This window comes from Phoxinus phoxinus (genome assembly GCF_949152265.1).
Source record: "Phoxinus phoxinus genome assembly, chromosome: 19".
Classification (NCBI taxonomy): domain Eukaryota; kingdom Metazoa; phylum Chordata; class Actinopteri; order Cypriniformes; family Leuciscidae; genus Phoxinus; species Phoxinus phoxinus.
Window position 1 is genome coordinate 24,771,038 of NC_136894.1, and position 24,518 is coordinate 24,795,555.

The 24,518-nt window shown below is 37.2% G+C and overlaps 2 protein-coding genes across 5 annotated transcripts in view; both read left to right on the top strand.

The window, feature by feature from the left end:
• The first annotated feature begins 9,931 nt into the window (after nucleotides 1-9,931).
• rps27.1 (ribosomal protein S27 isoform 1) lies at nucleotides 9,932-13,019 on the top strand. The gene is made up of 4 exons (XM_079591334.1): nucleotides 9,932-10,102; nucleotides 10,716-10,824; nucleotides 10,922-11,032; nucleotides 12,781-13,019. The coding sequence occupies exons 1-4, from the start codon at nucleotides 10,097-10,099 to the stop codon at nucleotides 12,807-12,809; spliced, it is 255 nt and encodes an 84-aa protein (XP_079447460.1). The 5' UTR covers nucleotides 9,932-10,096; the 3' UTR covers nucleotides 12,810-13,019.
• Nucleotides 13,020-17,526: 4,507 nt separating this feature from the next.
• The window catches only part of chrna11 (cholinergic receptor, nicotinic, alpha 11), a 35,778-nt gene continuing 28,786 nt past the window's right edge, over nucleotides 17,527-24,518 (top strand). For 2 of the 4 annotated variants that reach the window (XR_013795203.1, XM_079592058.1), the window contains exons 1-6: nucleotides 18,245-18,448; nucleotides 19,641-19,756; nucleotides 19,930-20,057; nucleotides 22,491-22,630; nucleotides 23,051-23,095; nucleotides 24,180-24,289. Coding sequence is in view for 1 of the 4 variants with exons in the window: in XM_079592058.1 (XP_079448184.1) it covers nucleotides 20,006-20,057; nucleotides 22,491-22,630; nucleotides 23,051-23,095; nucleotides 24,180-24,289 (347 nt within the window). In the remaining 3 variants the exon portion in view is untranslated. Of the gene's footprint in view, nucleotides 18,449-19,640; nucleotides 19,757-19,929; nucleotides 20,058-22,490; nucleotides 22,631-23,050; nucleotides 23,096-24,179; nucleotides 24,290-24,518 lie in introns of those variants that run through there. The other 2 variants (XR_013795202.1, XR_013795204.1) reach the window with 2 other exon arrangements.

The window sequence follows — 24,518 nt, forward strand, 5'->3', positions numbered from 1 at the left end:
CTTGACCATTAGCAGAGGCAATTGACTAATACCTTTAAATGCCGCACCATGCTTGCTTTTTTCTAAAAGTGTGATATTTAGACCCCATACATCTGTACACACACTTTGTATCTAACGAGAGGTCATGACCATTAGCATAGAAATAATTGACCAATTTAACTTCCTCTAATGGTAACTTCATGCCATGGTTTCCCATGGACACTTTAGAATAATATTACGATAATCAGAGGTTGAGGCTCACCCTGTAGGTCTAACAACACATGTTGTTCTTAATGGGAAATTTCATTATTAGCCTCTACACATAACTAATGCCAATGTGTTTGGCGGAGTCTGTTACTAACCTGAGCGTAGATTTTTGATGGTATGTACTTAACGTAATCTACCGGTACTAGTTAATAATTTAATTCAGAATTAATTCAAATGTAACCATTATTAGTCAGGTAAATGTATCATGCCAATTACATAGACCATTCAAAATGATCAAAACAAAGAACTGAGAAAGAGCTCAGAAATAAAGAGTAAAAGATGCATACCTGACCTCAGAAAAACACATAATGCTGATCTGGATACAGAATCGCTGATCTCGATACGAGTCTTTTGCAACATTTCTTTAATTAACTCAGACCAAGACAAAACATCCCACTAATAGAGACATGAGCTAACAATGGGAATTTGCATTTACCAAGACCCCAGTTTACACCTTTTTGGAGACCGAGGTTAATTTGCATGAAAGACACCCACCACAGTAACCAAAGTATCTCTAAACTCTTAAAACCTTTATTACCTTTTTGGTTTACTTCTGAGACTATTGTAGTTGCACTGAGACATTTCAAATGATGCCAAACATGAGTAGTGCTGTGGTAGCTGTTCACATTAAACCATAGGTTTTTGGGTGAATTACAGGATGATCTCAGCAGTGGAGAGAAGAGATGTGTGAAGGAAAAGAAATGTGTCTGAGATGGGGATGCTAATTTTGAAAGAGGGAGTTCAAATGTTAGTTTCCATAAGCGTCCTTTGTTTTCTCAGAGAGTAGCCCTCCCGAGTCCAGGCAGCACGAGGGAACAAATTAGTAAAACATGCTGACGTACAAGTAAGTCGTGGGTTTGTGACCACATTATACATGTCATGTTCGGGGCGCCATACTAAATATTCCCATCTCTAATACCATCCGCTGTAACTCTCCACTGTTGTGGCTACCTGACTCTCCCCTGTGTAATGAACCTTGGACAACATTACAGTTAACTGCCACTTTAATATCTTAGATCAGTTACCGACCACACTCTTAGCCTTAATGCAGGGTTATGGGCTGAAATCTGATCTCAGATCAGCAATTAGCGTGATCACACACTGACTGTAATTGGTCCTCTATGGTAATGTGGTCGTGTCTCTTTTCTACCTCCACACATAAGGGTCACAGCGACAGCGACTCCACACTTGAGTTCAGTTCTCCATGTCTTTCAGCGGCGATCCAGCTCTGTCCCTCCACATCTCTGTGGTACTCTGGCCTACGGGTCATTTTAATCATGTGCTCGGTGTCATCTATCTAAATAAGGTCTGTACCGCTCTGAGGAGAATGGGATGGGACATGTAAAACAGGTGAGTGCATCATGCCAAATTAATTTAAAATAGATATAATGTTTGTTTTTTTTGCGCTAAAGTCTCAATGGAAGTGAAAGGCAATAATTATTTTCTAATATACATACTTAATATTATTTTATTTTTGTCACTTTACTGCAAAAATAAGGCATGCATATATATATATATATATATACACTACCAGACAAAGTTTGGAGTAATTAACATTGTGTATGTGTTTTTGAAAGAAGTCTCTTATTCTCACCAAGGCTGCATTTATTTGATTAAAAATACAGTAAAAACAGTAATATTGTGAAAAACGATTATGATTTAAAGTAGCTGTTTTTTTATTTTGATATATTTTAAAATGTAATTCATTCCTGTGATGGCAAAGCTGGATCTTCAGTGTCACATGATCCTTCAGAAATCATTCTAATATGTTGATTTGATGCTCAAGAAACATTATCCTGAGTTTTCTACGATTTGATAAATGTTATAAATAAAAGCAAGAGCAATGGACAGTATTTCCATTTCTGATTCTTATTATTAAAAACCTCCTGGTCTCTTGTCAATTATACACATGCGTATGGCAAAACAATTCCTGAAGTCTCTGCCAAAATTTCACTATTAAAAAGTTCTATGTTCAGGGTGATGATACATATTTTTCGCAACATTTAAAAATAAAGCAGTGTAATAAAAATACATATTTAATATTCCTTCTTCTATTTAATAAATCATATCAATATTATTAGAAATTAATGATATACAGTAGACAACATTTGAAGTGGATCAAAACCTTTCATCAAAGTTATACATGAATTTTGAACAATACCCGTTCTTGTCTTAGGACAACTGTGATGAACTTTGTTGGTCCACTTCAAATGTTGACTACTGTTGACCACTTAATTGTAATGTTTTATTCCTAAGCAGCAGCGCTAGTACCTGAAATGAGATCTACCTCCATGGGGCACCAAATTAGTTGTGCATTGGCTAAGCTTTATTCAGTTACCCTAATGAAATCTCTTTGGGATTGTTCATTATTTATAAGAGGTTTTTGGAAATGGCCCCATCTCTCTAGTTTACTCAACAATTTCTTCATCTTTCCCCCTTCTTCTCCTGAACGTGAGTGTAGAAACCATAGCTGGAAAGGATATCTCTACTACATCACCTTACTCTTTCTTGTTCCATCCGTTTTCTGGCTTGGCAGCCAATCAAATGAAAGGTATCGCCTCCCTGCATTGACTCAGTTTCTCTTCACGCTGCCCCTGGTGGCGAACTTAATTGCTGTTGAGTATTGTCTTTCTGGTATAGGCCTCTCCCCTCCATCACGTTCTTCTTTGTCCTTCCTTTTTTCCCCTTGGTGTGACGTGTCCTTACCTATTCGGTCTGAGGCCTGCTTGAATTACGGATGCATTTGAACCAGGCGTGTGACTGGACTACGGCCCTCAGTACAGGCCAGAGCTTGATCCACAGCCAGGCTAAACCCAATTCAACTCCTGTCATTCAACTCCTGTTAAACTATTCATAATGGCTTGGGTGCCAGGAGGAGGCCGCAAATATGCAAATGCTCTGTTTGATGAAGGTCCACCAGGTGTACTTGAAGAACAGAGATGTTTGACTGAAAGACTGTCAGAAGGAGAGCAGAGATGGTAACGTAGAAGTGTGTCATGTAGAGGTTAGCATGGAGAACTGAACTGAACAGAGGTCTGAGCTCAAATGTATCTTTTTGCAGAAAAACCAGTACGATATTGCATTGTGATGAGCACGGTGAAAAGATAATTCACTCCAATAAGTGTCCATTACATATCCCCAAAAATAAATAAAAACAATTGACAATTAATAAAAAGTGACTGTTTTAGCCACTTCATAATTGCATATTGTTAGCTTAGCAACATGCTAAATTGCTACACATGTACACTGCGTCCGAAATTGAATACTTCCCTTCTATATAGTATGCAAAAAACAGTACGCCAACAGAGTAGTATGTCCGAATGCATAGCATTCGAAAAACAATAGGTGAAAACTCCCCGGATGATATACTTCCAGTGAGATTCTGAAGTGCGCATTCAATGAACACTTCACTATCCCATGATTTACGAATGGCAGTGAAGCGATGTAACTGATGCTGGTTGGTCATGTGATAATGACAACATGGCGGATGTAGTACGTCCGAATTTCATTCATACTACACACATTCATACTATATAGAACATATTTTTTTAACAGTTGCAAAGGAAGTTCAAATTCAAATGTAGTATATACTCAAGACAGTATGTGATATTTGGACACAGCGGTAGAGTTTTCCAAATTTTGTCACTTTTGAGGTTCCATTTCAGTTATGCGACCTTATAAAAATTGCCGTTAGTGAAATTTGGTGGGCAAAATTCAGTATAGCGATGTAGGAAGCATGTCACTTTCAAACCAAGAGGTTTGTTGTTGGTCAGTTTGACCAACTTGCAAAGCCTGCGTGGTGAAATAAAAAAAATACTGGATTTCACCTGCTAAAAAATAGTTGGAACAACCCAGGGCCGCGGTTTTCCTGCACAAGTGGGCTATTTTTTAAATGCAGTCATGAGAAAAATTACAGGGTTTCATCTTATAATGTACCGTGGCCACAAAAAAAAACTGTTAATTGGGGAAATTAAAAGACAATATGTGATTTTAAGGGCAAAACCTGCCTTACCATTTTATGGCTGCCGATGTCAGTGTATTACATTGTGAGTGTTATTCATATTTAAAGCTCACATTTTAAACAACTAATGCAAAGTGCTGAAAATTAAAACCAAAAACAGAGTTAAATAAGAATTAAACGGCTACCACAATAATAAATAAATAGAAATTAAATTAAATATATTAATATTACATAAAAACAAATCTAACTAAAATCATTCAAATAAGATTGAACACAATAAACAAAATAAAACCGTCTCTTTTTTTAGCATTAGGCTTGTTTTCTATTCCTTTTGGGCGGGTTTTGAGTCTGCTTTGGGATGAAAATACTACTGAGACCTGGGAACGACTGTAAATGTAACTGCACCTTTCAGTTGCTTTTAGTTCCAATCACATTGGCAACTTTTTGGCAAATCTTTGCAGGCGATGTCATTTCAATAAGAAGCCCTGCGATCAGGAATTTCATGTGAAGGTGAATTTCCCCCCCACAGAATTTGCAAAGGGTTCAAATTGGTCGTGCCATGTTGATGAACAGAAAGCTGCTTGGTTTGAAAGTGACTTCTGTATGAGCTGTGAGTCATACACTCAAAAAAATTAACTAGGAAGGTTGTGCACTTTACATAATATATTTATATTTAGTTTTTTCTATTAAGGTCCACGTAATTATGTCTCAACTTAACAGTACAAAATCCTTAAGCGTTGTCTAAACACAAACGATTTATGTTAAGTAAAAAATTCTTACATCCAGAGGGTGGCGCCGTGCCGGCATTGTGCAACGGCCACCGCCATTTTGCCCTAACTTAATTTGATTGTGTTCATTCTGCTTAAATATATATAAAATGTAAGTTAACTTAATCTGTTTGTGTTGGATTACATTAACGATTTGTGTTGCATTAACTGAAACTGAGCGGTGCTTGTTAGTTCCCAGCATGCTTTGCACATGGTTGAATTAAGAGAGAATAAATGTTCAAATTAAGTGTTATTTTATGTTTTCTTTTTGAGAAAATTATAAAAGGGGAAGACTTGATAGTGTGTAATTGTGTTTAATGTTCAATTACATTGGAATTATTAGAACCATTTAAATTACAGTGGGTTACCATTGTGGAGAAGAGTGGAGCATTTTGTTTGGCTGTGGACTGATTTAATTATTTAAGACTGTTTTGGTTGAAGGAGCATGTGAATCTTAGCATTTAAGATGCAAATATGTGCTACTTCTAGCAAATAACTAGTCTATAAATTGAATTATGTGTCACTAAAATAAATGAAATATTAATGGATGAATGAAAATAAAAAACACCAGAATCATGCCAGGAAGCCTTTAAAATTTCACTTTGAGATTACTTAAATTGGGTCGCTTAAAATGACTTAATTCCATGATGTTGAAGTTATATGAACAAACTATGTTTGTTTAATGTTATCCATCCAGTTATGTGTGACCTGTTAAACATAAAAAAAGTTCATTAATTCCAACATATCATTTCTTTGAGTGTAAATCGCTACACTATTGACAATAGACAACGGGCCCTTTTGGCTGAAATGTTGCTAATGTGAGACGCAACTTAGACACCTAGACAGTAGACAACTTCTAGATTTTAGAACAGAGCTAATGAAGGGTTATATCATCCTTTAGCATCAATATTCCTCTTGTCTTGTTTTTTAATGAAGTAATGGGAACAGAGCCTGTCAAGTTTATTTCAGTTGATTTATTATTCATATAAGGTTCAATCATGCCTTAATTCATTTGACATCAAATGTGGGCTGCAAATATTTAGTTACATTGCCTGTATGATGTTACTGCTTCATTTTGATAATGATGTTTTTTTTAAATCAGGGTGATGTGGCTTTGCACACCGTAAGCAAGCACTCGTATTCTGGGATCCAATTCGCAAGGGCGCAGTGAAGATCTCCTGTCAAAAAACAAACATTGAAACAGGGATTGTAGGCTACCGTTATCTGTCCCAGTTCTACCAAAGGAATTTGACTAAATTTCAAGAAAACAATAACATAGGGTGGATAACATCTGAGTGTCCTTGTGGGTTCAACATTGGTGACACTATCTGACAAGCTTCTCTGGAGCAACGCACATCACCGATGGACCAGCCAGTGCCGCCAGTGCTGGAGATCGATGTGGATTTGGGCTTTGCCATCTTTTTTCTCTTTCTTCTCTGCCTCTTCTTGTTTGCTACTGTCGTGCGTTGCGCTCAAACAGTTATGGATCCATACGGAGCCATCTCCACCTCCACCTATCAGGAGGAGCAGATAAATAACTAATATCCTGGGATCTCGCCAATCCAACACACCGGATGAAACACAAGGATTTTATGAAAACTACATCTGTGTTCAGAATGGAAGACTATGCATTATGCAACGATGAACAATTGTCAAATTCTCTTAGTGCATTGGTCACATGATCATTACGTCATTTTAATCATGAAATGAGGTCTGATGTTATGCCAGAAATTAATAAAAACAAATTATTTCATCCAGTTATGGCCAAATGTTTGAACAAGCTGGAAATAGAAGGGATTTAAGTAACATTAATTTGTGTCCTGTCTTCTATTTGCATTATATTTAAACTGCACTTAGATTCATATCAGACACTTTCCTACCAAAGGGACTAAAAATACAGAGAGCAAATCATATTACAACACTCTAAACTATATGCTATTTTTTGAAGTAGGCTATAAATGAGCACAGGAGCCAAAGGGGTTTTTCATAAGTCTTGGTCGGTCGGAGTTTTTTGCACAACACTACTACATGTCTTGACAGGCGCCTTGGGCTGCTGTACGTGATTAGATAAGTAATGATACAGTCAGGTTTTGTGGTTTTAGTGCTAAAACACCGGGCTCGTCCGGGATTTGAACCCGGGACCTCTCGCACCCTAAGCGAGAATCATACCCCTAGACCAACGAGCCAGACAATGCAATGTTTACCTCAATTTACATTACGTCTAAAATAGTGGAATTTTTGTGCGAAAAAAAATGGCACACGACGCATATAAGCTAAATTTGACATTTTTATCACGCAGCATAACGCTAAACCTTGAGCACATTCATAGGCTACTGTTATAACGAGTTTGAGTGACGTGGCTTATGATAGAAACAACGTTTTTGTGTTTATTAACGAGCTTAGGAAGTTTCTAAACATTAGAAATTATTTGATCTTATTCACTGACCTATAATAAAACTGGGATTTAATTTCAAGTTTAATCCAGTTTGTTTTGTATTCTAAACCAAATTAAGTAGCCTGAACCAGGTGTTTCATACAGTGAATTTAATAACAAACAAAGTCCTTTTAGAATAAATCCAATATCAATAAAATTTGTAATTGTCTTCAAATTATAATCAATATTAGTTTTTATATTGGTAATGTGGACCAAAACGTTTCAAGACATTTACAGGAAAACAGGCGTTATGATTTTGAGATTGGTGGGGACATCCTCGGAAGCTGAGGATTCAGGAAATTATTTTGTGTAAGACTGTAAAATTGTACTACTCCTTTTCCTTAACATATTGTTAAATTGTCTCTTTATTTGATTATTACTTATTTAAGTTACAAATATTGTATTTACAGGGGCATTTGTAAAACATAGGGGCTGAGCCTGAATCATCAGGGCCTTGGGGTGGACAATAAGATAACATTTATTTGATACAGAGAAGCAGGGGCAGACTGGGTCAAAAATTGTAGACCTAGATTTGTGCATTATAAGGTGTTTGAAGGCCAAAAAAATTGGATAACAACAGCTTTAAAAGCATGTCAGTGCAGTAGCATAAATTATGTGTCAAGCAGATAACAGATTGAGAATGAGGATATATGTTGCAATGAATGATCCACACTAAAATGGAAAATGCAGAATGTTTCTGCTTATTGACAATACACAATCACATATTCCAAGCAGGAATGGCCTTAAATAAGAAATCTTTCAAGGATTTTTTTGCATAGATGTTACATTTTAATCAAACACCATGCAGTGCAATTGTCATACATTGAAAAAAATGCACCGTCTCAGATGTGACGCGATTTGTCCAGTATTTTTGTTCACAGAGCTGTTGATTTCTCCCTCACTTAGCACTTACCGGTTCTTCTTAGGTTTCGGAGGAACTTTGCCGCTTCTCACAACCAAATTAAGCTACAGCCTCTCACAAATTGGAAAGAAAAAGCAAAAACAATCGGATTAGCAATATAGGTTTGCGAGTCGTGCCAGACATTCTCTGGTCGGGCCTTATCTAACCATTTGTGTACCAGGAATTGCACCTTTTTCACAGAACGCTCTTGTAGTCGGTTATATATAATATATCTTAATTTATATGTTAAATTGTTTTTTATATATAAACATTTTTAAATGTTTGATCAAAATTATTGCTAAGGACAAATCACTGGTCATTGGATATTGGTAATACTAAATTCTACGCCCCTGCGTCACATAAAATAGGCTACTCTCATTTCATGGGAATATCAGATTTCATTAGGCCCAATCAAGTAAACAGAATTTGTCTAAAGCCACTTTTCCTGCATTAGATGCTGCTGGTAACTTTCACTATATCTGAATGGGGCTTTCAGCTCTTATATAAATCGTCTACACGTACTAGAGATCTTTCAAAGATTACTGCCAAAGCAGGACAGTCTGCAGGAATTACCTGACCACAATTCACTTATCTGATGAAATACACCATTTTACCCCAGGTTGTTTTGATGATATGTGTTAAAGATAACCAGACCAAAATAATAGGCAATTATTTTTAACCTGTCCAACATTTTCTCCTGAACATCCTCTTTTATTTAGTAAACCCTGGGCATGTAGCCATTCAGGATCCTATTGGCAAACTCTCGTTATTCTATTGTAGGCAAACTGCCTTTGATCCCATAATAGATAAACTGTCTGTATTTGGAATGCTGATCAGGAGCTGCTACAGCAATTGCAGTGACCCATGATGAATGATGCTTCCCAGCTGCCAGTGTGAAGTCTCGGGGTGGCCAGCCGCATCTGCAGACACTTGTCTCTCATCATTAGCTGGAAGTGAGCATTCCTCCTGCTGTGTGGAGGAGTTCTGCTCACTAAAGGACCGGTCAAGTAGCCTACATTATTAGTGCACTTGAGATGGCACATTACACTTAGGAAGACACTTCCCTTTGCAGCTGCATATTCCACATCAGAACTTCCACATCAGAAAAGCTAAAATGTATAAAACCCCACAGAAAACTACAAAAACACCATGGTATGAAAATATAGCCTATGCCACCGTTTTGAGGCCTATACAATGTCCATACAAAATAATTGCCATACCAATGCACCAGGATATTTAGCCTTCATGAAGGAACTTAAAAAATAAAACACAAAGGTAACCATGATATTTTATTTGAAAAAAAACCCAAAACTACTTTGTTAGCTACAATTTGTAGTATATATTTTTCTTTATATGATAGCCTAATTTTAGTAGGAATTAGCCTAATAAAAATAGGCTAAAGATCATTAAAATAAATAGTCATCTTTTACCATATATTTCCAGCATATATTTTTATGAAGGAACCATTAAACCCGTGTATACACGTGTCCTTATTAGCATGTCTTCTTAAATCATTCAGATAGCCTAACTACAATATAACCTAACACTCAAAAATAGTGAGGAGAAATAAAAATAGAAACAACAGCCAGGCTATAAAAAAAGAAGGAAAAAGAAAATACAATGATACTGACAAAGTTACGTTCTGTTATTGACCTCATATGCCTCTACCAAAATGTCCGCGCTCTACGTCCGATGACGCATTTCCGTTCACGTCCGCGCTCGTCCGATGATATTCGTCTGCTTCCGCTTGGAACTTCCTTTCTGGCAGCGGCTTAATCTTCGCCAACATGCCAGTGAGTACCAGAGAGCAAAAACATGTCAATATACACCACTAACAAGCCATTAAGACCTAAATATTGAAGCGCGTTCACGAACATATCCATATGACTGACCTTAATGTGCGCGTTGCCGCATGAAGGAGAAGATGAACATAAAAATAAGTGTTAAGTCTTGAATGGTTCGGAAGCGTGCGTTCGCGCTCTGCATCAAGATGGCGGCCCACATAGAACAAAACATGGACGTTTAACCGTAACGTGTCGCACATTTAAGTATATATGTGTTTATGCAGTCTGACATTATTCATTCTTCATTTTAAAACTGCTAGATTGTTGAATTCCCACATCTGTGATGTTACAAATGGCTTAATGACTAAACGATTACACGAAGCTCTCTGGAGTTGCCAAAATTAACTGCAAATGATCAAGACTCAAAGGATTTATAATGGCTGCCTCAAAATCTAATGTGATGCCTACTTGGACACTATTTGAGGGCTTCAAATGCGCACTTGTGTAATGCACAAAGATGCTGTCTGGCTTGGCAGCTTACCATATTTCAATACAAGTTTATGTGAAGTTGCTGGTCAATTGGTGTTTAAAAGCCGTTTTCTCATGTTATTTATGTAAATAGCTCGCAAAAGACTTGCTGCACCCCACCCCTGAGGAGGAGAGGAGGAGGCACAAGAAGAAGCGACTCGTACAGAGTCCCAATTCTTATTTCATGGATGTCAAGTGTCCAGGTGAGTGTCCTTCACATAATCAATATACTGGATGGTTGTGCCTGTCAGAGTCTATATGGTCTTAAAAATATGTTTTTATGTCTCTCTTGTGTTTCAGGATGCTATAAGATCACAACGGTGTTCAGCCACGCACAGACGGTCGTGCTTTGTGTCGGTTGCTCAACTGTGCTGTGTCAGCCCACCGGAGGCAAAGCTCGACTCACAGAAGGTTTGTTCGTGTTTTTACTAAGACTTATACCTACTACAGACTGCGATTTTGGCAATCCTATAAGATCATTACAAATCACACTGTATGACGTGGATCTAATCAACTTTGTTATGACATGTATGTAGACTACGATGATGACCCTTATTGAATCGTAGGCCATGACGCAAGTTTGTATAGAAGAAAAAACATGTGCTAGGTAAACAGAGCAAGATGAATCGCACTTTGGCAATTGTGGTTTTTATGTGCGCTGAAAAAAAGGGGAGTAAGCAAAAGAGGAGAATATGGATGCGGTCATGACTAGGGAAAAGAGGCCAACTTGGCATGCCAATTTTGCAAATGGAGCTTGAAGTAAGTAGCCTTAAGTTTTAGTGCCATGTCGCGTTGACCTATACGCCTTTTCATGTTGCATTTTTATTGGCTAGTCAGTAGACGTAGCTCGTGGCAGCAAACACACTGTGAGGTGATCATACAAAATTTCAGACACTGTCAGAAAATGATCGCAGCCTATCTTTGGTTGAAGACCGTGACAACAGCCGTCTTTGAACCACGATTAGTCATCTTTCGTCTGGGACAGCCCAAAGTTGTACAAAGTGTACCGGGGCATTAGACATGTTTAGGAGCAAAAGTGCTGTGGAAAAATCAAATATGCTGTTTAGTTGTTTATTAGAATGACAGTCCGAAACCCTCGTATCATCAATAACATGTTGCGATGTTATTCCCTTAAGAACTGAGGTTTGACATTAACTGTAGTAGCCTAGATCTGTGTTTTTAAAGGGAATAAATAAAGCGTTACTTAACTATAATCAGGAATTATATATTTTTTGGATGTAAGGAATGACGCATAAGCTAAGTTTTTTTTTTTAGCATACACAAAGACTTTTAAGGTTAAACTCATGGAAATTAGTATTTTTTTTACCTTTGATGCTGGAAGATCTGTAATGTCATTTGTTAAAACTGTCACTAAATTGTAAATGGCTTTGAAGGAAATGAACTGCAGACAATACCGTTAGCAGCCGCTATCTAATGCAAACATTATTTTGGCTCTGACTTCAAATAATGACAGATTAAAATAGTTTTTCATTGAGTATGACACCATTTGCAGTCTTTATTGTGAGTTTAGATGCTGAAGTTCTAAACTCAAAGTCATTGTTCGCTCAAGCTGATTTTGTGTATGATTTGTGGTTATTGCAGTAATACAGGGATTTTGATGTGCATGATATTGTTCCTGAACATTCATCATTGTTATAGGCCTGCAGTTCATTATATTCTCCGACATCTTTCAAACCTTAAAACTCTTGCAAATGTTGATCTGATTGAAATGGATACTAAGCTAAATCTTGGATGGATGTTTGTGATTCTGCTTTGGAACAGATTATTTGGTTGAATCCTGATGATCTTTGTGTGGTTTTGTGCTGGCAGAAGCAAAGGGAGAATAAAAATGCAACTCTCCATTGAAATGTCTTCTATACCAGCTTAATATGCATTGAAGTCCTTCGTTGGTAGATTTTCCTGAAAAGTATGAATTCTATAGTGGGATTATCTGTTTGTCCATCAAATAGAAGATATGGCTGTGCTCAGAAAAACTTTTGCTGCTGCTAAAGGCACAGAAATGACACTTCGCTTCACAAAAGTTTACAGGATGAAGACAAACGTTTGAGGGCATTGTGTGGTGTTCTTCATGCTTTTGTTGTTAATGAGCTCAGCGGTTGTTTTTAATAATGACCTCTCTTTTCTTCTCATTCCTCCAGGGTGTTCCTTTCGAAGGAAGCAGCATTAAGATCTTTTCTGGATGCTTCCTCAGAGTGAGACGGAAAGAGAGAGGGAGACGGACCGGCCTCAGTGACAGCAGCCTGATTATTTCAGGCAAGAGATGAGGAGATAAAACCAAACACCCTTTAGTGGTCTGAAGAACCGACGGGAACACATTCCAACCTAGTGTCTCTTTTTCTCTCTCTGTCTCGGTCTCAATAAAATGTTTGGGCTACAATGATGTTGTAATGAGTTTTTTTGTTCAACTGTCAACCACTAAACCCTGTTACCAAAGTTATTTGGAGGGAAAGGATCAAACAAAAAATATATACAGTAGAAAAGTAATTGGCACAATTTAAGATTACTTTCCTATTTATATATATATATTTAAATGTATTACTGTGATGCAAAGCCGAATTTTCAGCATCGTTCAGGGTCACATGATCCTTCAGAAATCATACTAGTAAATTGAATAGTTTCTCGAAAAATATGCTGCGTAATTTATGGAAATAGTTTTCCAGGATTCTTTGATGAACAAAGTTCAAAAGAATATAATTTATTTGCAATAGAAATCTTAAACTTTCTTTAAGTGCTTTGGGTGTACAGTAGTACATATGAAAGCGCTATATAAATGCCTCATTCTATTCTAACATTGAATGGAAGCAAGTCTTTTTCCATGAGAATACCCATCTGAAGTGGGAAAATGCTGAGATTGTGGAGTTTAATAAAATGCATAAAGATTTCTGAATAGCTTTTCAAACAGCATTTGTGCAAAAGTCATCCTAGTGTTCATAGAGATGACGTTCATTATCAAGGCCATGGGACTGAAGACGGATGAATGGGATATTATTGAAGTTAGTGACCCACTGTGTGTTGAATAGAGATATAGCATCAGTGGACGACACTTTTATTAATCAATACCTGAGAGAAGGACTGCAAGAGGTGGCACTTCGTTACAGTATATGTGCACTTGTACTTAGTGTACTAACCTAAGAAAGTACTGGGTAATATATGATATTTACATGGGTTAAGGTTACGTTTAGGGGTAGGTTCAGGGTTATTAACCAGTTATTGTAATTACTATAAGAAGTACATAGTGTACATGGGAAACAGGACTAACCAGCAAGATAAAGTGGTACACTAAAAGAAGTTCAGTATCTTTTAAGTTGCTGACTTACGATACTGTATGAGATGAGCTGTCAATAATTCCCTATTAAGTGCAGGAATGTGTCAGTGTGCGAGAACAGTCAAACTCATCTACGCAGCGTTTAAAATCCCACAGTGCAGCACATTGACAGAGAGCAGCCTTTGTCAGGAAACAGTGGCGTCATGTCATTTAGATTCCCAGATCATTAGTTGATTGCTTCTCTCTGCCGAACTGCTATCTTCAGTGGTTCCTGAATGATAATATGATGAAATCAATTCAATTGTATTCTCTACCCTCCAGGAACGAGACCGGTGTGCAAAAATGTCTGTGTCCCTGCTTAACCAAATCAACTGCAAATTGTGTCTGCCTAATGATGCCTTGTGGGAATGAAACTGCAGCCTCATGGGAGGATCTCATGATTACTTTCAAGAGTCAAAACTTTTGAACATCACAGTACTTTCTCTTATTTATTTTTCTTCATGAAATCATCAGGATGCATCTTTACCACATGGTGTTTTCCTATGAACCATGTTATGGAACAACGCAGTCACGCTATGGATAATAATTTTCCCATTATGAAGAACATTAGTCTAAGTACCACACACTTTCTCTCTTCATATCATACACTAGAGCAAGAGCCCAGATTCTACCGTCCTGCACAAATGCAGTTCCCGAAATGACCACATAGTGTCAGGAAATCTGTAACCCAGAAGTCATGTTAAGCACATGTGGTTTTCTGTTTTGATAACACCATAAGCATTTTGAATAGTATTACTGGTCACCAAACCATGCTTTGTTGGGAAAAAGTTGTTAAACAGGATGAGCAAAAGGGGGTCTGAGACCCCCAGAGGGACACAAGAGTTTAAAGGATAATTCCGGTATTTAACACCTTGAGTCTATATTGTAGTTTGTTTTGGATGAACAAGAGTGGTGGACAACACTTTTTTGACAATGGTTCCTCTCTCGAGTTTTTGACTATAATAGAATTGGCCATGGACCCATTTAACATTGGAGTCAATGGGCATGTCCGAAAATGTCATTAAAACAGCCAATAATGTTCGTTTACAAAACTGTTAAACTCACCGAGTGGTTAGTGGTGTTCGTTGATGATTATAAACAATATATCGTCGCAATATATGATTCCAATCCGTTTATTTTGCTATAGTGGAACTATTTTTTCAGACACTTCACAACCGTGTAACTTCCGCTCAATATTTGAATCTGAAGCGTTAGCACACTCCCGACCACTTGATGGCGATAACTGATGTTTATGTCTCGCGGGACACTCACGGTCACAGTCGAGTTCAACTTCATATTACAAGTAAGAATTAATGAAGGTTTTGTTTGTTTATTTCGCTTACTCTCCCGGAGCACAGTTGCTCTGCTCGCTAGCCTTATGAGAAACGGAAGCGAGCAAAAAGACTACATCGACCAAATGTAAACAGCCCCCTTTCCGTTTCCGGTAGCGCATTTATATTAACGAGCACTCAGTCCTTCAACAGAATTCAATGGGATTTTACAAAATGACGAATAAAACACGACAGAAACTGTATTTCGCAACACTTTTTGTTTCTGGAACATCAACTAACATCACTAATCACTCGGTGAGTTGCACAGTTTTGAAAACTATGGTTAAAGGTTGTTTTAATGACATTTTCGGACATGGCCATTGACTCCAATGTTAAATGGGTCCATGGCCAATTCTATTATAGTCAAAAACTCGAGAGAGGAACCATTGTCAAAAAAATGTTGTCCACCACTCTTGTTCATCCAAAACAAACTACAATATAGACTCAAGGTGTTAAATACCGGAATTATCCTTTAAGCAAACAGTGTACATATACTTACAAATAAGATTTACATTTTTTTTTAAATAAAAAACATTAAAGAACATTATTACCTAGCTTCATAGAAAACAAATATTTCCCAAATTAATATATATATATATATATTTTTTACAAAATAAACTGAATCTTTTTATATAAGTTACTATATGCCTTTTAAATTTTAGGATTGGGGAGGAGATTTGGGGGTCCGTATAGCATCTTGAAAGATTAAAAAACCCCTAGGCTGTGTGGTCTATTGGTTCATGTTAAACAATAGCCTCGCATTTATTTATTGTGATACAGAAAGATGCTCTCAAGAGTGAACTTGACCTTCAGCCGCCACAGTCCCGAAACTCATTCAGGTCTGGGTCCATTCAGTTATGCAATCACCACTGAATGAACCGATCAATTCCTGCTGGACTTTAAGTTCACTCTTTATTTGGGCACTCACAAACAGCTTTAAGCATTCATTTTTTAAAGAACAGTTTTGTGCAGGTCTACTAAATGCAATCAAACATCTTGGCATCATCATTTTTAATGGCGCTGTCTTTAGGTGATATATTAAACGCTTGTTTTCCATGACATATCTATATGTTATACCGCTGTTAGGCTTTCTCTCAGAGAGCAGTGGGGTGTGAAAGCCTCTCCAGATGCCTGACTCTGACTGTAAGCTCCGCTCACCTCGGCTCCCTCCCCGCGTGAAGAGGCTACCGAAGGGCATCTGTAGTAATAGGGTAATCTATTATAGGGCTCTCACTCGCTCTCTGGTTTCCCATTCCCGGGCCCCTGTCTCAGCACTTCGTCAGGACGAATGAGAGGAGGAGTTTAACTAAGCACATTACTGTGTGCCACTTGCATATCCCAGCACTTCCTCAATTAAACCCCCTCCAACATAATCTCCGTTATCCCATTTACACACACACACACACACACACACACACACACACACACACACACACACACACACACACACACACACACACACAAGCATGCCTGAAAATGCTTGACTTGCTGGTATGCCTCAAATTTTTTTTGTATAGGCCTACATGGAAAATTTGCCAATTTCAGACTGTTAAAAAGCAATTAGCACAGGTTTTTTTTTCTGAGATACTAAGAATTGTGAATTATTTTGAATTTACATGCATGTTAGAACTACAATTGCAGATGGATAATAGGGATGTTCGCCGTGACGTCACGACGCGCTCTGGTTGGCAGAAGAAAAGTAATGACCGCTTAAAGCGCAGCGCAAACACAGAAGAAAATGGTTGTATCGTGCTTTGTGATCGGCTGTGTTAACAGGTTCGATAAGAGTAATAACCCCAAGAGCTTCTATCGTGTACCTAAACAGCCTGAATCAAGAAAGAAAGCTTTGAATTTCTGCAATTAGGCGTCTATACCCAGCGGAAAACAATGGGAGCCAGCGGACCACGATCGCGTCTGCTACCTACATTTTGCGTTAAAAATTAAAACTAATTTTGTAAATAAATGTTACTAGTAGGTTCTATCGCATTGATGGGTTAATTAATGAATGAATAACTGTACAAAATACCGCGGAAGACGTGTCAAAGTGTTTGTTTACATAACTTTTTGTGGGCATGCTGTGACTGAGCAATGGAAGTATAATAACACTGACATACCCTTATAAATTAATGGCAAATTATTGTATTTTCATTCATACATTTTACGTATATGTTAACCAATGTTATATATCAGAGGTAAGATAATTTTGAATATAGCCCGTGGATAAATTACACCTGTATTTTTACTCTAGTTACATATTTACCAGTTATCCTTAGTTACAACAAGTAATATTCGTAATTATTACTTAATTTATAGGCATCTAAAGATTTGTACGCCTTCATCGACTCTCTGGTAAACATAGATGGCGTGTCGATGAGATACAGATAGATGTCGCCGAATGTCAAATCTGGCCATGTGTCCGGGCTTTTGCTCCAATTCTCACTCAGGTGATATTGATCAGGCAGAGAACATGAACCCTGGTTATATAAAAGCTTAACCTTATATCTCTTTTTTGGTTCTTCGGACAAATAATTAGCATATGCTGACAAAACACAGGTAGACTGCTGCGAGTCTGCGACATGTTTTGGTTCTTTCTGCCAACCAGTTCGCGACCACGCCCATATCGTGACGTCACATTTGACTCCGGCGAACATCCCTATTGATTGAAGTCGGCATGATAGACACAGACACAGTGTTTTCAATGGCATCCGCTGTAAATAGTTGTATAAAACGCCCTGATTATTAGGCCTACTTATACGTTTTTTGTCCACTGCAATTTCATGGAGAGATATTTTGCAGTGTTTCGTCAGCAGAAGAATCCAAAAACACATTAACAGTACACTGAAGAGATGTAGCCTAGCTGTCTATTCCTAACAGCCTAGCTTTTATTCCCGACCGTTAAAAATCAAAGATGGCGCTGATGTCAATGAGGTCTATTGTGAATATCCATACAGCTTCTCGAACAAGAAACAATGTAGGGCGGGACTTAATTTTGTCTATCGGGACCTGATTGGATCCTTGGAGTTTTGTGAGGACCGCATGAACGCGCGATGGACGTCAGATGGATCATTCTGTCGATGATTTGGCAGTAATAACAAATCTCATTATTCAAGGGGGCGATAGTTATTAGACATTCAAATACCTCCGACATTAAACTGGATGTTTATTATTCAGGTAAGTTGGAAAACGTATACTATCTCTGCTTTAACTTTTTAAATTAGGCTATTATGCAAACACCTTTAGTAGCCTAAAACACGTGTAGGCCTAAAGTGCTGGATTTTCTTTCTTTCTAACAGAATAGATGTTTAGACTGATTTGTTTGGCAAACGTCTCTTCAAAGTGTGCTCGCCTCAACATGATACTGAAAGAGAAAGACAATTTGCGGCATATTTTGTGTGTTTCTTATTAAAACTTTTGAGTGTAATTCATTTAGCCTACCTAGCCTATTTATTTTTAAATTAATTTTCAAAATGAATTTAATTCATTTACAAAAAGCGGGCTACAACGTTTCTGTCAACACGGTATCAAGATGAAATAGTAGCTATCGCTGGTGAGGATGCAGGCCTAGACAGGATTTTGTTTTATTAATTAAGACCTAATTTTTGTTAGGTGTATTTAATCAAGACCCTATGTATTTTTATGTATTTTGTGCTAGATTACGTTTTTCTATTAAACTGTTCTCTACTTTAATATACTTTATAATGTAATTTATTTTTGTGATGATAAAGCTGAATTTTCAGCATCATTACTAGTCTTCAGTGTCACATCCTTCAGAAATCATTCTAATATGCTTATTTGCTCAAGAAACATTTCTTCTGTGATGCTTAATATTTTAGTTTGAACCGCAATCAAAATTTTCCCAGTATTCTTCGATAAATAGATTTTTTTTGTAAAAATCTAAATGTCTTTACTGTCACTTTTGATCAATATAATGCGCCATAGCTGAATCAAAGTATCAGGCTAATTTCTTTTTCAAAAATCTGACCCCAAACTTATGTAATATAATCATATTTAAAGGCACTTTTTGTTGCTTACATAACATATCAGTCTATTACATGGAAGGGCTGTAGTAGAATGATAATTATCTAAAAAAAAACAAAAAAATGTTTGAAAAGAAAAACAGTCTCCTCAGTATAACAAAGGTTTTAGTGACCACGCTTTTCAATTCCATATTTATGATTCTATAAGACCAGGAATGATGCAGAAGGAAAGTAGGACAAGGAGAGACGAAACAGTGGAAGATTAAACCGAATGTGATTTTCAGTTTCAGTTCAAGATCAGTTTCCCTTTTCCCCCCTTTTTTAAGTCATTGATCTTTCTCCCTTTGTATTCCCAATCCTTCTTCCCATTCATCTGTCCTTCTTAGGGAATGTCCGAGATTTGGGTGGCGAGAGAGAGAGCTGACTTGTGACAGTGAGTCTCAAATCAATCAGGTCTTTTTTCCCTCTTCTCTCACTCGCTGCAATTTGCCGACATCATTGGGTAAGCTCTCTCTCTCTCTCTCTCTCTCTCTCTCTCTCTCTCTCTCTCTCTCTCTCTCTCTCTCTCTCTCTCTCTCTCTCTGTCTCTCTCTCTCTCTCTCTTCCACATTTATTCTGTCCACTGCTTGCATCAAGTCAGCTCTTGCTTTCCTCTCCTCTCCTTCACTCCACCAGGATATTTCCTCCTCCTCTCTCCATATCCGAACATATTCTTATTTTTCTGCCCTGCTTTTCCTTCATATCTCCTGGAATGTGGCACTCTTTGGCTTTCACTCTCTGTGGGATCTCCGCTTTGATTCAGGGTAGGTTCCTCACTATGTTCACATGTACGTAAATCTGTGTGTGTATGAAACAATTATTCAGGAAAGAGATGTAGACTTGAACGCAGGTGCACATTTAAGAGAAAGCAGCTTACGATCTTGTTTTGGTTTTGGTTCTAGCTTGTGTGTGCTCTGTAAACCGGTTTGCTTTTGGCTACCTCGTGCCCCCAGATGTTTCAAGGTTTTTTTTTTTTTTTTTTACCACTGTTGCAGTCAAGAGAGAGAGAAAGAGGGGGAATCAGATTCAACCGGAGGGAACAAGAAGGAGAATGAGACAAAATTGCTTTGCCTTGAAGAATTAGAAGCTGCAATCATAAATTGCACCTTCTCTCCCCCTCCCTTCTCTCTCTCTCTCTCTCTCTCTCTCTCGCTCTCTCTCTCTAAATCCACGAGTACATGAGACTGCATGGAGGTGACGGAGGCACAGAATGCATTTGTAGATTCAGTTCTCTGGCTGTTTTTATGGACATGTTGCTGCAGTGGAGTAGAAAGACTAAAGAGGGAGTGTGTGTGTGTGTGTGTGTGTTGCCATGGAAAGCCATTCTCTGTTTTAGCTTTCATTCTTTCCCTCTCTATTCACATGTCTGTCATAAAGCAGAACTTTTATTTGGGTTGTCAATCTCACACCAGGTCATTTGTATTCATTTCACGTACATTCTCTTCATCATTTTTTTAAATGTCACATCACAGAATATTCATGGATCTTCATGTTTTCACAGTCGCTGAAGATTAAGTGTTTTGATAGAAATTGCGTTTCTGGGTATCATTCTGAGCTGACTAACAAAAATGTAAAATTGACTGAAGCTTTAAACCTTCACTTATTAGAAATGTAACTGGTATTCATTTTCGTAATGTTGCTTCTATTTAAACACACTGTAGACAAAATAAACTAAGTTGTATTGAAGAGACAGTCTTTTCATTCGAAAATGAATTGCATTTTTTGACCACTATAAAAACATTTTTCAAGAAGGACACTTGTAAGTATGTTAATTGTTTCTTTAAGAAAAAGTTATGCAGTATCAACCGGATATTTCAATGCTATTTTATTAAATTATATCAATTTAAATGTTATTTAAAAAAAATGATCAGTATCATAAAGTCTAAACATAACATTTGCTTCATATATCTGCATAATTGCAGTGTTTTAAAAACTAAATTATTTTTTACAGATATTTCTTTTATTCGTTCTGCTTCCTGCAATCTACATATCAATGCACATCATGTGATCAGTTTGTGCCTGTGAGTGAGTGATTTTCTATAGTTTATATTATAATATTATATTATCTATAGTTTAAAATATGCAATTTGAAAGATACTCGAAAGCAGTAAATACCTCTTAAATGTTCCAGTGTTGATCTTTCAGGTTTTCATTAGGAAAACCATGTAATATAATTCCCAGAGAAAAGGTTATATAGCAGTCATTGACATGGTGAAGGAACATTTTAGCTATTCAATTTAATTATCCTTGAATATAAATAATTTATTGGGTCTAATTACCCTTCTTGATTGAGTGTCAAGTTATTGTTGAACATGTAGCCCTCACTGAATACACATTTGATGTTTTGATTGAAAAGTAAGGTTTAAATGTGTAGGTGTGTAGGTGTATAGATGCAGATGTGTAGTTTTTGTTTCATTCTGTCAATCACTGTAAGGGTGTACGGCTGCTTATCTCGCTCCTGTAAACAAGGCTTATGGCATTCCTCCACCTTTATTTCTATTTATTTCTAAACCCTATGCAGCCAAGGGGGTTTTCGGATTGTGTCGAGTCTCATGTCCTGTAGATGCTTTAGAGAAAACCTGTCATATGCTGCTTGATACTTTTGCTGAACAACACAGAATCGCCCTGAAGGATTATTCATGTCAGTGATGCTACAAGCACTATATTATGCGTTCATTGCTGCTAGTGGTCATAGTCAGTTGAGAATGCCAGTGGGAATCTGTTAATATTAAATCTGTTGTTATTGCCGGGGGCTGGCACTGCTTTTCAAGTGTGAATGAGAGCAATAAATTCAAGAGCGGGTCCATTCTTGCTTTTAACCTTAAGATAAATGTATTCTCTTCCATTCAGTCATACCTTATCCACATCTATCTATCTATCTATCTATCTATCTATCTATCTATCTATCTATCTATCTATCTATCTATCTATCTATCTATCTATCTATCTATCTATCTATCTATCTGTCTGTCTGTCTGTCTGTCTGTCAGATAGATAGATAGATAGATAGATAGATACATATATATATATATATATATATATATATATATATACCGGTATAGATAGATAGATAGATAGATAGATACATCTGTCACCACACTAACTGTCTCTCTGCATGTGTCTTGGCTCAGTGAACTGATGTCTTGAATTGAAGTGTCTGTTCTGGGTGGTACAGTACATTCATGTGTTTCTGTCAGTGTCAGTGCAAGGTCCATACCAGCGGACCCTGTTGAAAAACCTCCTGAAGGATTATAACCCCATGGAGAGGCCTATTCTCAACGACTCTCAGCCTCTCACTGTCTTTATTTCTATGAGCTTGATACAGATCATGGATGTGGTAAGTCACACTTTTTTGTATTGTCTTCCTGGGTGTTATGGAGTATGGCTATCTGGTATGAAAGCCAAGGTGTATTTGATCTAATTCCTCTAGTCTTGTATAAATCCATATGCAATGTGCTTCTCAAATGCTATGCATGCTGCTTTCTGAACCTGTCTGAAATTACATTTTTATCTGGTTCTGGATGTTTCATGAAAATCTTCGTTTGTTTCACCTTGTTTTTCTTTTTCTTGTCATCACCAACATATTGATGTTCTTTGTCTAAAATACGTTTCGAATGTGGCTAAAGCTGAAAATAGTGGTCTATGCCACCAGTTTGACTTTACTCCCTAAGTGGTATTTACAGTTGTCATTTTGTGACATTCATCATTAAGCTCACAATGGATTTTAAACTCACTCTAAACATTTTTGCTCATACAGGATGAGAAAAATCAAGTACTGACCTCCAATATCTGGCTTAACATGGTAAGCCACATCTTAGTAAACTTATGTATTTACATAACTAAATTACCTAGTGTTATATCAATATATCTATCAATGCCATCAGTTGTTCTAGGGTCAGTACAAGTTATGCTCAGTTGATTGCATTTGTGGCATGATGTTACTGTATTATAAACCCAATTTTTTTTCTCTTTTTTTTTTCAAAATTCCATTTGTCCTCCCTCTTCTTTAAATAAGCAAAGATCTAACATATCTAAACAGATAATATGGGTAAGGCACTTACAAAGGAAGTGAATGGGACCAATAATCACGTCACAAAATAAATCACTTACTATCCTTTTCTATTACAACTTTGTCAACATTAATGTGAGAAAATCTGTAAAAATCAAGTAGCGTTAGTTCTGGCAGGTCACGTTAGTCAAGCTCGCATCAGCTGACTCTCAGCTGATCCACGTCTACCTATAGGAATATGACGCCTATCACTGTATATAAGCTCCTTCAGTATTATCAGCAGCTATCGCGTTTCTCAGGAGCGAATTACCCTCCTCCATCCCCAGCTCCTCCTCTCGCCCAGTCAGGATTTGGCATTCTGATTTCCCCTGAATCAGACTAAAATTCTCTAATTATGTTGTACATTAAAATTAATTAATGATATCTGCAATACATTCATGTTGGTTCTGTTCTGTTTACCCTAAGGGGGGTTATTGCTGCTCTTATCCATGCTAGGCTGCATGGATGTGCGGGAAGTTCTTGTCCAGAACAGAGCCATACCACCAATCCAAACTGTATGCTAATTGTCAATCGTATTTGACGATAGTGATCCTGACAGAAATTATTTAAACAGTTTTAAATCTCAAATAACACACACATTTTAACAGATTTTATGAAAGTACTAAACATTTTTACATTTCTGCTTTAAAATTCTCCAAAAATTGGCCTCATTCACTTCCATTGTAAGTGAGTCACTGTAAGCATGATTTTTTTTTTAAGCCAACAAGTCAAAATGATTTTTTTGTGGTAATCAATATTACGCCTCTATTAAATCTGGCCTTTTAAAGCATACTAATGTACGTGTGTTGAAACGGTTTTTTGTCTATATATTCTTTAGCACTGGTATGATCATTACCTTCAGTGGAACCAATCTGAATACCCAGGTGTCAAAAACCTTCGCTTTACCACAGACCAAGTCTGGACGCCGGACATCCTGCTGTATAATAGGTATATAAGCATTTATATTTATGAAACCAGACTTTTTTTTCAGTATTATTGCATTGAATAGTATTATTATTCCCCTGTAAGGTTTTGCTTTTCCTCTAGGGATCTTTTACAGGATATACATTATTTTCATCTTTGTCTTGTATCTGAATACGTCTCATTTGTTAGTCGGTTTGGGAAAAAAAAGTGAAAACATGTATATGATACGTCCCTCAACGAGATATGAAGTAAT